Source organism: Mustelus asterias, chromosome 26, assembly GCF_964213995.1.
Source record: "Mustelus asterias chromosome 26, sMusAst1.hap1.1, whole genome shotgun sequence".
Classification (NCBI taxonomy): Eukaryota; Metazoa; Chordata; class Chondrichthyes; order Carcharhiniformes; family Triakidae; genus Mustelus; species Mustelus asterias.
In genome coordinates this window covers 42681411-42695516 of record NC_135826.1, presented here as the reverse complement: position 1 = coordinate 42695516, position 14106 = coordinate 42681411, and the positions used below count along the sequence as shown (strand labels likewise).

Below are 14106 nucleotides of genomic sequence, written 5' to 3'. Positions count from 1 at the left end.
GAATTCCATAACCGCGTAAAGATCCAACAAAGATCGCAACAAACTCAAACTTCTACAACAAAAAAAACACTTGTTATGTACATTGCAACAGAGAACCCAAGTCTCCAAGAGAACTTCCAATTATCCAGCTCCACCCAATATGTTACAAAACGGACAAACTTCCTAACCTTGCCACCCACCCCCCCCCTCCCCACTCCAATCAAAAATATAACAATATACTGAAAGACACCGGTACGACATATCCAGAAAAACATGTGTTCTGATTTGAAAAGATGGGACAAAATCGTTCTGGTCATCACACAGAAACAGTATACAGGAGGCAATCTGGAGCAGTGTCCGGTGTGTGAGGGCCTCCTCCTTTACTCCACAGAAACTGGGCAGTCCTCTGCAACCTCATCCAAGTGGTTACTCTTCATGTACAAATTGGCTGAGGAGGAGGATTTTTAAGGTTTTGGGTGGGGGCAGGGGGTGGCTGGGGGGGGGGGTGGCTGTGCCAAACACTCATGACCAATCTTGACCTCTACACATGCACCTGGACTTCCCAATAGGAGTCACTGGATGGCCACCAGCTGCATGAACCTTGGCAGATGTTTCCTAGCTCAGGGGGCATCAAAGGCGAAAGGGCAACAACTCCATGTGCTTCCCGGTGCCGCTATCCGCTGGGATCAAACCTGAAACCTGTTCAACGGTGCTCAGCACTGCACTGCATCGGTGCAATTACCAAGTCTCTATGTTCCTTACTAGACCTTGGGAGCACACGGTCAGGTTTTGAAGCTGGAATACCATCTCCCTATCTCCAGGTTTTATAACCAGAAACACACTAGTACTGAATAATTTCCATGAATGAGACTCTGATCATTTATAAATGTTGGGGGGTCTCTGAAAATTACACCTTTCGATCTCTGCAGCGGTCCAAATGCTCTCTGTATTATTATTCTAACTCTGGTGGAATTAAATTTCTCATTCCAGCTAACCAATCATATACAAAAAACCCCTCATATTCAAAGCAAAAAAAAAAACAGGGACAACCGGCAAAATCTTTTTATAGCTTCCTAATGACTAATCGGATATCAGAAAGGGGCGGGGGGGGGGGAAATAAAAATCTCCCTAAATGTCAAAAGAAATTATTCACACTGGTAGAAACAAGCTGGGGTTGAAATGACTGTCAATTCCAGTTTTCCCGAGGTTTGGAATGGAGTGCAGAATCACCTGGCCACACCTGAATGCTGTGGACATTCTTCACTGTGTCTGCTACTTCTCCCCTTTCTTCCTACCCCAGATTTGCCTTCAAGCAGCAACTTCCACCTGAACAAAATTGTCTTGATTCACCTCTGCCAGCCTTTCACTGCCCAAATGTAAACACAAGGCTCAACATTGATGAGAGCATTGGAGCATCCAGATAAGGGCAACTGACCTCAATGGCTTGAGAGCATAAATGCAACGTGAGTCTTAAAAAGAAAATCTGCACCCCCCACCAACGAGTTTGAAAGGCAGACCCAGGACACCTTTAAAAATCCAGTATTGAAACTAGGTTCGCTTGGGTTAACAATGGGTTAACAAGCCCAAGCACTCCAATGTGGGGGCGCTTAAATAGCAGCAAAGCCAGAGTGGTGGGGGCTGGAGGGTAGAAAGAAAGGAATATTAAACAGAGATGGAGAATAAATTATTCACCCTTCTGAAATGACTTTTGCAAGTGGAGCAATGTGCGCTCCTGTGATGTCCTTGCGCCTGGAATGGATATTTCAAGGCTGCCTGCCTAATTTCACACACAACCCCCGAAAATCTCAGATTCTTTGCTGAACGAATCTCCCCACCCGAGCAATAGAAAATGACCCATGTCTCAGGTTACCCATCTCTTCCCAGCTTGTAAACAGTGATGCTCATTGATGTGTGTGTTGTGGTTGGGGGGGTGGTGCTGGAGACTGTGAAGGGGAGGAAGGAATCACTGGGCTATTTCTATTGTGGAAAGTGGTCTCTGGGCAGATAGGAAACTGACACACTGGATATTCCCAGCAACATTGCACATAATCTAACATAGGGCACAAGCACCTATTTCTATTCTCCAAAATGAATCCTCATTGTGAAAAAGATGACACCTCCCCCCCCGCCATTTAAAATGAAGGTAAATAGTTAGTGGGTATGGGCAGGCAGAGAAAGCCCAAAGAAATCACATGCTTTGCTTAAAAGCTATTAGGCAAGCATGCTTTAAAGGTGGAAGATCAGGAGTTACAACAACATCTCTAGACCATGGGAGAAGGTAAGGGTCCTCAGTTTGAACCGCACAGGTTCAGATGTTTGGTGGTCCTTCAACACTGCCCAGACTTCTTGAAATTCCAAGTCTCTGTTCCTGAAAACGGAACACTCCAAACTGCCTGACTGTAACCGGCTCAGTCAGCCCCTTCTCAACTCTGCCCCTCACACTGATCGACACAAGGTTCTTGTGGTTGTGGTCATGAGAGAAAAAACCAAAAGGCTACACTATTGTAGAACTTGAGACTTATGATGGCGTCCTTTATACAATAATGGTGAGAGAAACAGTACACAGACACACAAACTTGTGCTCTCACACACACATGGGCCCACGCTCTCTCACGCACGCACACATACACACACAGGCCCGCACACGCTCTCACGCCTGCGCACACACACGGGCCCACGCTCTTTCACACGCACACAGGCCCGCACGCGCACACAGGCCCACGCTCTCTCATGCACACATACAGACACAAACTCACTCACGGGCGCGCGCGCACAAACACACACACACACACACTCAGGCGCACACACACACACAGACGTGTTCACACTCAAAGAGCAAGTTAAAAATATTCTCATTTCCCCATACAACTTTCATTATAATCTGACAGTGAATACCCATTTCTATTAGTCACATGTTGTACTTTTTCCTGATATATTTTGTAAGAAGTGTCCGAAGGGCAAAGAAATTCAGATTTCATCCGACAGGACTACAGGAAAATCGGCAGGTTGCTGTGGGCCCCACACCTCTGACTGTTGGACTGCATGTTAGCAGTGAAGGGTGCAAGGTGTTGGCAGCTGTCTCTCAGAGCTATTTCCCTCCCCCCTACCCCCATCCCGATTTATTTCCATGTGGTGGCCGATTGGCTGATGGATCGTGAGGGGATCATGTCCAGCAGGTATTCGCGCTGACGATCCACGGCCGAAGCTGTCTTGTGCACTGATAGATTCGGGCTAACGTACGCCATGGTAACCCCTGGAAATGGAGAGAAGCGGCAAAACTTAGTAACTGCACCAAACAAAAACAGCGTTCTAACGGAATCTGATGAGCAGATTCCAAATTATTTGTCTGAATGGAAGCTGGCAGGTTGGCCTGAGATTCCAATTCCCTTTCCCTCTCATCCTTGTCCCCCACCCCACTTCCCCCATCGACTAACAATCTCGACCATTACAAATTCTTTAATGTTTAGAGTTCTTTTGTTTCACTTTCCACCCTGGTTTGCGCTCAAAGTGTATGTCCTGAGGTTTGCCAGTAAGGTTAGAAAGCAGCTGTCTGCCCCAGGTGGGATCATTTCAACTGAACATCGCAGAAATGACACTGATGCTTCCCATGTCATTTCCTGGACCCAATTTACATGGTAGGTGGGTCAGGGATAAATGGGCAGACAGTGGCGTCGTCACTGGGCTTGTAATCTAGAGACCCAGGGTAATGCTCTGGGGGTCGGGGGTCGAATCCCACCTCGGCAGATGGTGAAACAAAGTCTAAATGAAACAACTTAATACTTCTAAAAACCCATCTGGTTCACTAATGTCCCTTAAGCCATCCTTACCTGGACTGACCTATATGTGGCTCCAGATATACATCAGTGTGGTTGACTCTTAAAATGACCTAGCAAGCCACTTGTTCAATGGCAATAAATGCTGATCCAGCCAGCAATGCCCACTTTTGATCAATGAATAAAAGGCTCACTGGGTGTTGCTAGGCTACCGATTGGAGGCAACTTTTCTGGACACCAGATTAAGTTTCATTTTAACCCAATTGTTCTGCACCAGTGTAGACAGGATTAGTTTCAAGGAAGCCATTTAGCTTCACAGCACCCAGCAAGGTTTCACTCTGGGCCTGCACAGCACACAGGTCTTTGTAGCCTGCAGTTCTCCACAGCTTCTGGTGTCTAAGCACCCCCCCCCCTCACAAAGTGAACTGCACCCAGATATACGGGGGTTTGGGTTCATGCTGGGGATGTGTGAAATGTACAAAATCTGGCTTCTACGGAACTGGAGGGAAGGAGAAATGTCCCCTTTGTGGAGCTCGCAAAACAACACAGCTTCAATATCATGCATATGTTAAAGCAAATCATGTCAAAATTACCGTCAAAAACAAGAGAGATTCTACACCGAATAAAAGGGAAGTTAAGGAACAAAATCTACATATTCTGATCGAAGAGAAAGTTGAAAAGACTACAGTACCCGCAAACGGAGGATACAGGGAAGGGGAAAGAGAGGTAATTGCAGGGATGGCGACAAGGAATACACAAGCTGTGACATGAAATTCAACTCAAGTGGTTCCAATCAGGTTAAATAGACGCTCATTTCAGAATAGTGCTGAATTGGTTTCCTCAGCTTTGGCATAGGAGGCCAGGCTGCTTTGCTGATTTTGTGCACAGCTCAGACTATGATTTCACCGATTTCCAGCATTTTCAGTTTTCCTTTTCATGTTAATGTTAAACTTTGTGTTCCACTCCCTCTATACTCTATACATTGGATTTGGTACTGGGAAATGAACCGGGCCAAGTGTTAGATTTGGTTGTGGGAGAGCACTTTGGAGATAGTGACCACAATTCGGTGTCTTTTGTTGTTGCAATGGAGGGGGATAGGGCCGTACGGCAGGGCAAGGTTTACAATTGGGGGAGAGGTAATTATGATGCGATTAGGCAAGAATTAGGGGGCATAAGTTGGGAACAGAAACTGTCAGAGAAAGGAACGAATGAAAAGTGGAACTTTTTCAAGGAACAAATACTGGATGTCCTTGATAGGTATGTCCCTGTCAGGCAGGGAGGAAATGGCCGAGTGAGGGAACCATGGTTCATGAAAGAGGTGGAATGTCTTGTGAAAAGGAAGAGGAAAGCTTATGTAGGGATGAGGAAACAAGGTTCAGATGGCTCGATTGAGGGTTACAAGTTAGCAAGGAATGAGCTGAAAAAGGGGCTTAGGAGAGCTCGGAGGGGACACGAGAAGTCCTTGGCGGGTCGGATCAAGAAAAACCCCAAGGCTTTTTACTCTTATGTGAGGAATAAAAGAATGACCAGGGTGAGGTTAGGGCCGGTCAAGGACAGTCGTGGGAACTTGTGTATGGAGTCAGTAGAGATAGGTGAGGTGATGAATGAATACTTTTCTTCAGTGTTCACCAAGGAGAGGGGCCATGTTTTTGAGGAAGAGAAGGTGTTACAGGCTAATAGGCTGGAGGAAATAGATGTTCAGAGGGAGGATGTCCTGGCAGTTTTGAATAAACTGAAGGTCGATAAGTCCCCTGGGCCTGATGAAATGTATCCTAGGATTCTTTGGGAGGCAAGGGATGAGATTGCAGAGCCTTTGGCTTTGGTCTTTGGGTCCTCGCTGTCCACGAGGATGGTGCCAGAGGACTGGAGAATGGCGAATGTTGTTCCTCTGTTTAAGAAAGGGAATAGAAATGACCCTGGTAATTATAGACCAGTTAGTCTTACTTCGGAGGTTGGTAAATTGATGGAAAAGGTCCTTGGGGATGGGATTTACGACCATTTAGAAAGGTGCGGATTAATCCGGGATAGTCAGCACGGATTCGTGAAGGGCAAGTCGAGCCTCACAAATTTGATAGAATTTTATGAAGAGGTAACCAAGTGTGTTGATGAAGGTAGGGCAGTTGATGTCATATACATGGATTTTAGTAAGGCGTTTGATAAGGTCCCCCATGGTCGGCTTATGATGAAACTGAGGAGGTGTGGGATAGAGGGAAAGTTGGCCGATTGGATAGGTAACTGGCTGTCTGATCGAAGACAGAGGGTGGTGGTCGATGGAAAATTTTCGGATTGGAGGCAGGTTGCTAACGGAGTGCCGCAGGGATCAGTGCTTGGTCCTCTGCTCTTTGTGATTTTTATTAATGACTTAGAGGAGGGGGCTGAAGGGTGGATCAGTAAATTTGCTGATGACACCAAGATTGGTGGAGTAGTGGATGAGGTGGAGGGCTGTTGTAGGCTGCAAAGAGACATAGATGGGATGCAAAGCTGGGCTGAAAAATGGCAAATGGAGTTTAACCCTGGTAAATGTGAGGTGATTCATTTTGGTAGGACTAATTTAAATGTGGATTACAGGGTCAAAGGTAGGGGTCTGAAGACTGTGGAGGAACAGAGATCTTGGGGTTCATATCCACAGATCTCTAAAGGTTGCCACTCAAGTGGATAGAGCTGTGAAGAAGGCCTATAGTGTGTTAGCTTTTATTAACAGGGGGGTTGGAGTTTAAGAGCCGTGGGGTTATGCTGCAACTGTACAGGACCTTGGTGAGACCACATTTGGAATATTGTGTGCAGTTCTGGTCACCTCACTGTAAGAAGGATGTGGAAGCGCTGGAAAGAGTGCAGAGGAGATTTACCAGGATGTTGCCTGGTTTGGAGGGTAGACTTAATAGAGGTTTATAAAATCATGAAGGGGATAGATAGAGTGAACGTTCAAAGACTATTTCCTCGGGTGGATGGAGCTATTACAAGGGGGCATAACGATAGGGTTCGTGGTGGGAGATATAGGAAGGATATCAGAGGTAGGTTCTTTACGCAGAGAGTGGTTGGGGTGTGGAATGGACTGCCTGCAGTGATAGTGGAGTCAGACACTTTAGGAACATTTAAGCGGTTATTGGATAGGCACATGGAGCACACCAGTATGATAGGGAGTGGGATAGCTTGATCTTGGTTTCAGATAAAGCTCGGCACAACATCGTGGGCCGAAGGGCCTGTTCTGTGCTGTACTGTTCAATGTTCAATGTTCAATGTTCCTTCCATTCTGTAGCCTCTTCCAGCCCGAGAACTCTGTGTTCCTCCAATTTCTGGCCTCATCAACTCCCCACTTCCCCTCCCCTCTGCCAACCATGCGTCCATTCCCCAAATGTCCGGCTCCCTCTCCTCCTTTTACGACTCCTATCAGTGATCGAGTTGCTGCGGCAAATTTTGATAATGTGCCCGTGAAGCCCCTTGCAACATTTTGCTATGTTAAAGATGCTCAATAAATGCAGGTTAGCACTGCTGCCTCACAGTGCCAGGGACCCGGCTTCGATTCCTCGCTTGGGTCACTTGTCTGTGTACATTCTCCCCGTGTCTGCATGGGTTTCCACCGGGTGCTCTGGTTTTCTCCCAAAGATGTGCGGGTTGGGTGGATTGGCTAAATTACCTCAGTGTCAGGGGGACTAGCTAGGGCGAATGCATGGGGTTACGGGGATAGGGCCTGGATGGGATTGTGCTCGGTGCAGACTCAATGGGCTGAATGGCCTCCTTTTGTACTGTAGGATTCTATGATTCTAGGTTGTTGTTGTACTGAACACCCTAAAGGCCTCATTGAGGTCAGGATAAGCTCACGTCACTCGCTCTGTATTCAGTTTGACACAAAGCATAAAGTTTTTTCGATTGCCGGGGGGGGACAGACGCAGACGGAGGAGGAATGGGTGGGGACGGGGAGAGATAAGAGCATAAATAAAATGTTGATCTACCTGCGTTGGTGATCTGTTTCCTCCAGGTGGCAGTGTTGCCTTTGATCCCGGCTCTCTCTGTATGCTTACTCTGCCTGCTGACAAGGACCGCGTTCTGCAGCTGGGACGCTTGGCTAAACGTGTGCAGCACGCCTCGGGGATTGGCTGTAAGCGACTGCGGCCCTCGAGACAGCTGCCCAGAGCTCTGGATAAAATAAATTCATCATAGTTAGCTTCAAAACCGCAGGATTTAATTATCATCTATTTACTGAACTCCGGTTCGGTTCTCAAAAAAGATAACGGATTTTGGACCTCAAGGGCTTTCACACTGAATACGGAAGGTCGACATATAAAAAAAACTCAACAGGTCAAACACAAGGAGGGTTTGGATGTAAAATAAATCTCCGGCTACTATGCGGAAGTCCTAACTTTCGAAGGGAACACTCGGCTCAATGCACCAGTATCACAATTACTCACTTCCAACTATGGCTTATCCAAGTGAAATTCCAATTGCTGGCAGTCTTTTAGCATTCAGGTGGAAAGCACTTTCGAGATATGAAAACAGGGTTTATTTCAAATCAGTTCTGAGTGGACAATGTTTCTTGTATAGGAAAATTCTCAGCAATTGCATCATCATTTTTAAAGGTTCAAAGATTCGCTTTAAGTTTGGTGGTAATTAATTAATCTCTTTCTTGCTGAGTTTTCAGCAGATCTAACTTTCTTCTCAGAATCTAGCTGATCTCCCCTGGTGCTGCTCACTGTACACGCAACTGACAAAAAGCTGGGGCCTCGCGAGAGAGGAAGTCAAGCAGGGATTGAAGCATTAAAAAAAGAGATTTATTCAGCCCCCCCTGTGCTGGCCAAATCAGCTTTTCCATCTGACCCCCCCACCTTTCAGGTCTTGGTCTGCAGCCTGAACGTCACAGCGCTTCAACTGCCTATCCAAGTATATTTTAAAAACGACGGGGGTTTCTGCCTTGGTCGCACTCCGGCAGAAGGAGCTCCAGACCATCATTCATATTCATAATATTCCTAGGCTATAGATAAACTGGAAAATTGGGCAGAGAGGTGACAGATGGAATTTAATCCAGATAAATGCGAAGTGATGCATTTTGGAAGAACTAATGTAGGGGGGAGTTATACAATAAATGGCAGAGCCATCAAGAGTATAGAAACACAGAGGGACCAAGGTGTGCAAGTTCACAAATCCTTGAAGGTGGCAGCACAGGTGGAGGTGAAGAAGGCATATGGTATGCTTGCCTTTATAGGACGGGGTATAGAGTATAAAAGCTGGAGTCTGATGATGCAGCTGTATAGAATGCTGGTTAGGCCACATTTGGAGTACTGCGTCCAGTTCTGGTCGCCGCACTACCAGAAGGACGTGGAGGCTTTAGAGAGAGTGCAGAGAAGGTTTACCAGGATGTTGCCTGGTATGGAGGGTCTTAGCTATGAGGAGAGATTGGGTAAACTCGGCTTGTCCTCCCTGGAAAGACAGAGAATGAGGGGAGACCTAATAGAGGTGTACAAAATTATGAAGGGTATAGATAGGGTGAACAGTGGGAAGCTTTTTCCCAGGTTGGAGGTGACGATCACGAGGGGTCACGGGCTCAACGTGAGAGGGACATTTTTTACACCGAGGGTGGTGGGGGCCTGGAATGCGCTGCCAAGTAGGGTGGTGGAGGCAGGCACGCTGACATCGTTTAAGACTTACCTGGATAGTCACATGAGCAGTCTGGGAATGGAGGGATACAAACTAATGGTCTAGTTGGACCAATGAGCGGCACAGGCTTGGAGGGCCGAAGGGCCTGTTTCCTGTGCTGTACTGTTCTTTGTTCTTTTGTTCTATCACCACCACCCTCTGTCAATCACTGACGGTGGAGAGACTGGGCTCATTGCCACATTCAGGAAGTCAGCTGAATATCACCACTTGCTTTGAAGTTCTGTGGTTTGATCGGCCCATTCAGGTAAACTATGCCGTGCATTGCTGCATAAAATGGTGCTGTAGACAAACCTAATAGCCAATACAAGCCAGGTCAGCTGCTTCCAATCAGATGTGCTTAATTCCCCACTCCCTGGTCTATTGCCACAACAGACAGAATTATGTCTGGAGACATGACATATTAAAGGCACAAAGACACTCTCCACTAGTGAGAGGCAGTGTTTTACATTTTCTTCTCACCCTGGGTAATAGCGATAATTAATAATGATTGCGCACTGAATGTTTTGTTTTTGTTTCTAGCTGCTTTCGAACAGTAATGTGAAGAGGAAGTTGCCGACAGCAGGCGTATTTTATTGCAGCCTGTCACTATCATCAACAGGTTTTTTTTTGACCACTTTTCTACATCACAGCTGTGACATGGGACAGCGTGGCCAATCAAATCTGAATTAGGAACGGAGAAGGTATTAATTGTATCAATTGAGAGTAAGCACATACAGGTAGAGGACAGTGATTGTCTGGTTATTTCAGCACATATAAAGACACTCAGGTTCTGGGTCACGTGAAGAGTTATTTATATATCTGTAATATTTTACTCTGAATAAATCAATTCCAAGTAAATACTGACTCTGGTTTCTCTCTTCAACTGGTTAGCAGAATTATAACAGAAGGGACTCCATGAATATTGAAAAATATATTCAACATTCAAGTACTGTCTCACTTCTGATTGGATTTTGCTTCTGTATCTATTGCATTTTGCAATAAACTTGGATTTCTGCAACCTGAAATACATGACCCTCAGCAAGACTTCTTTCCACCTCAGAGACCATAAGACATTGGAGCAGAATTAGGCCACCAGGCCCATTGAGTCTGCTCCGCCATTCAATCATGGCTTATATTTTTCTCATCCCCATTCTCCTGCCTTTTCCCCATAACCCCATATCCCCTTATTAATCAAGAAACTATCTATCTCTGTCTTAAAGACACTCAATGACCCGGCCTCCGCAGCCTTTTGCGGCAAAGAGTTCCACAGATTCATCACTCCCTGGCTGAAGAAATTCCTCCTCATCTCTGTTTTAAAGGATCGTCCCTTTAGCCTGAGTTTGTGCCCTCTGGTTCTAGTTTTTCCGACTATGGAAACATCCTCTCCACATCCAGTCTATCCAGGCCTCGCAGTATCCTGTAAGTTTCAATAAGATCCCCCCTCATCCTTCTAAACTCCAACAAGTACAGACCCAGAGTCCTCAACCATTCCTCACACGACAAGCTCTTCATTCCAGGGATCATTCTTGTGAACCTGGGGAGTTGGGCGACATCCAGTACATCTTTCCAATGCGGATATAGAGAAAGGGTCACTTGCTAATCCTGCAGCATTCATCCCACTTGCGATGTGCTTAAGTTTCAGTCCCACAGTGTGTGTGGATTTGTCCATGGAAAATACTTCACCTGTTGTGAGCACGAATACAATGCTGGGAGAAGCCGCAGTTGGAACAGTCACAGCTAACCATAGAGACAGTTCTGCATTTCAACGCTTGCTACTTTAGAGGTTAGTTTAGTGAATTATTTGTCTCCAATACCTGTTTCAACGTGTGGTGTTGTACTGCAGAGTCCTGCTTGCTCTGTATAGTAGATGTCTGTTGCAGTATCCGTTGTTCAATCTCCTGCAAAATAAACAAGTGTTTTTTCCTCTGCCGGTATCATCCTGACGCACACGCACCGAGGAGAAAGGTAAATGCCTGCAGTGGAGGCCACAAGTCCTCTTTCTCCCCTCCCCAAGCTGATTGGATTGCTTTTTCAGAAGACATCTCTCACTCCTTTGGGAGGGAGAGTTGTGCAAGGAACCTGGTTTCCTCTTGAGTTGAATTCCCTCCCCCTCAAACAATAACTTTATCCTCCAAAGATAACAGTCACTCACTCAATACAGATGGTACATGACACAAGTAATGGAGGAAGAATTAAATGTATTGCTGAAATACACATGGCTGCAGTATTATTACATATACTGTCTCAATTATGTAATTCTGTGGGTGCAGTACTGATGTGAGATACAGGTCTGTCGCTGTACAACACTGGGGTACAGTACTAGGACAGGTGTCACTATATAACGCTGGGGTACAGTACTGGTGGGGACGGATGGGTCTGTCATTGTAAAACACTGGGATATAGTACTGGTGGGGACGGGCTAGAAGGGGTCACGAAAAAGCATTGGCCAGCAGGATTAAGGAAAATCCCAAGGCTTTTCATACATATATAAAGAGCAAGAGGGTAGCCAGGGAGAGGGTTGGCCCATTGAAGGACAGGAGAGGGAATCTATGCGTGGAGCCAGAGGAAATGGGCGAGGTATTAAATGAGTATTTGCATCAGTATTTACCAAAGAGAAGGACTTGCTGGATGATGAGTTTGGGAAAGGGCGTGTAGATAGTTTGAGTCATGTTGAGATCAAAAAGGAGGAGATATTGGGGTTCTTGAGAAACATTAAGGTAGACAAATTCCCAGGGCCTGATGGGATATATCCCAGAATACTGAGTGGGGCAAGGGAGGAAATTGCCGGGGCCTTGAGAGAAATCTTTGTGTCCTCACTGGCTATAGGGGAGGTCACAGTAAGAAGTCTGACAACACCAGGTTAAAGTCCAACAGGTTTATTTGGTAGCAAAAGCCATTAGCTTTCGGAACAGGCTGTCCCTTCGTCAGGTGGGTGGGAGTTCTGATTACAAACAAGGCACAAAGACACAAACTTAATTTACACGAATAATAATTGGAATGTGAGCCTTTACGGCTAATCAAGTCTTAAAGGTACAGACAATGTGAGTGGAGGGAGCATTAAGCACAGGTTAAAGAGATGTGTATTGTCTCCAGACAGGACAGCTTGTGAGATTTTGCACATCCAGGCAGGTTATGGGGGTTACAGATAGTGTGACATGAACCCAATATCCCGGTTGAGGCCATCCTTATGTGTGCGGAACCTGGCTATCAGGGGAGGTCCCAGAGGATTGGAGAATAGCCAATATTGTTCCTTTGTTTAAGAAGGGTAGCAAGAATAATCCAGGTAATTACAGGGCCGGTGAGCCTTACATCAGTGGTAGGGAAATTATTGGAGAGGATTCTTTGAGACAGGATTTTTTTCCAATTAGAAATAAGTGGATGTGTTAGTGAGAGGCAACATGGTTTTTTGAAGGGGAAGTCGTGTCTCACTAACTTGATCGAGTTTTTCAAGGAAGTGACGAAGATAATTAATGAGGGTAGGGCAGTGGATGTTGTCTACATGGATTTCAGTAAGGCCTTTGACAAGGTCCCTCATGGCAGACTGATTCAGAAGGTGAAGTCACGTGGGATCAGAGGTGAGCTGGCAAGGTGGATACAAAACTGGCTCGGTCAAAGAACACAAAGGCACATTTCCACTCCATCTGACGAAAGAGCTGTGCTCCGAAACCTTATGGTATTTGCTACCAAATAAACCTGTTGGACTTTAACCTGGTGTTGTGAGACGTCTTACTGTGTTCAGTCGAAGAAGACAGAGGGTAGCAGTGGAAGGGTGCGTTTCTGAATAGAGGGCTGTGACAAGTGGCGTTCCTCAGGGATCAGTGCTGGGACCTTTACTGTTTGTAATACATAAATGATTTGGAGGAAAATGTAACTGGTTTGATTAGTAAGTTTGCGGACGACACAAAAGTTGATGGATTTGCAGATAGCGATGAGGACCATAGAGGATACAGCAGGATATAGATCAGTTGGAGGCTTGGGCAGAGAGTTGGCAGATGGAGTTTAATCCGGACAAATGTGAGGTAATGCATTTTGGAAGATCTAATACAGATAGGAAATATACAGTAAATGGCAGAACCCTTAGGAGTATTGATAGGCAAAGGAATCTGGGTGTACAGGTACACAGGTCACTGAAAGTGGCAATGCAGGTGGAGAAGGTAGTCAAGAAGGCATACGGCATGCTTGACTTCATCGGCCGGGGCACTGAGTTTAAAAATTGGCAAGTCATGTTGCAGCTTTATAGAACCTTAGTTAGGCCGCACTTGGAATATAGTGTTCAATTCTGGTCGCCACACTACCAGAAAGATGTGCAGGCTTTGGAGAGGGTACAGAAAAGATTTACCAGGATGTTGCCTGGTGTGGAGGGCATTAGCTATGAGGAGAGGTTGGAGAAACTCAGTTTGCTCTCAGTGGAATGACAGAGGTTAAGGGTGACCTGATCGAAGTCTACAAGATTATGAGGGGCATGGACAGAGTGGATAGTCAGAAGCTTTTTCCCAGGGTGGAAGAGTCAAAATTACTAGGGGGCACAGGTTTAAGGTGCGAGGGGCAAAGTTTAAAGGAGATGTATGAGGCAGATATTTTACACAGAGTGGTGGGTGCCTGGTACTCGCTGCCAGGAGAGGTAGTGGAAGCGGATACGGTAGTGGCTTTTAAGGGGCGTCTTGCAAATACATGAATAGGATGGGAATAGAGGGATATGGACAGCATGGCCGGTGCAGGCTTGGAG

The 14106-nt window shown here is 46.1% G+C and overlaps 1 protein-coding gene across 21 annotated transcripts in view; it reads right to left on the bottom strand.

The window, feature by feature from the left end:
* Positions 1-487: 487 nt before the first annotated feature.
* Positions 488-14106, bottom strand: part of gatad2ab (GATA zinc finger domain containing 2Ab) — a 130604-nt gene continuing 116985 nt past the window's right edge. For all 21 annotated transcript variants that reach the window (XM_078198581.1, XM_078198579.1, XM_078198571.1 and 18 more), the window contains 3 exons: positions 11195-11278; positions 7703-7886; positions 488-3232 (listed from right to left, as the gene is read on the bottom strand). In XM_078198581.1, the coding sequence (XP_078054707.1) occupies positions 3099-3232; positions 7703-7886; positions 11195-11278 (402 nt within the window). In that variant the 3' untranslated portion in view covers positions 488-3098. The remainder of the gene's footprint in view (positions 3233-7702; positions 7887-11194; positions 11279-14106) is intronic.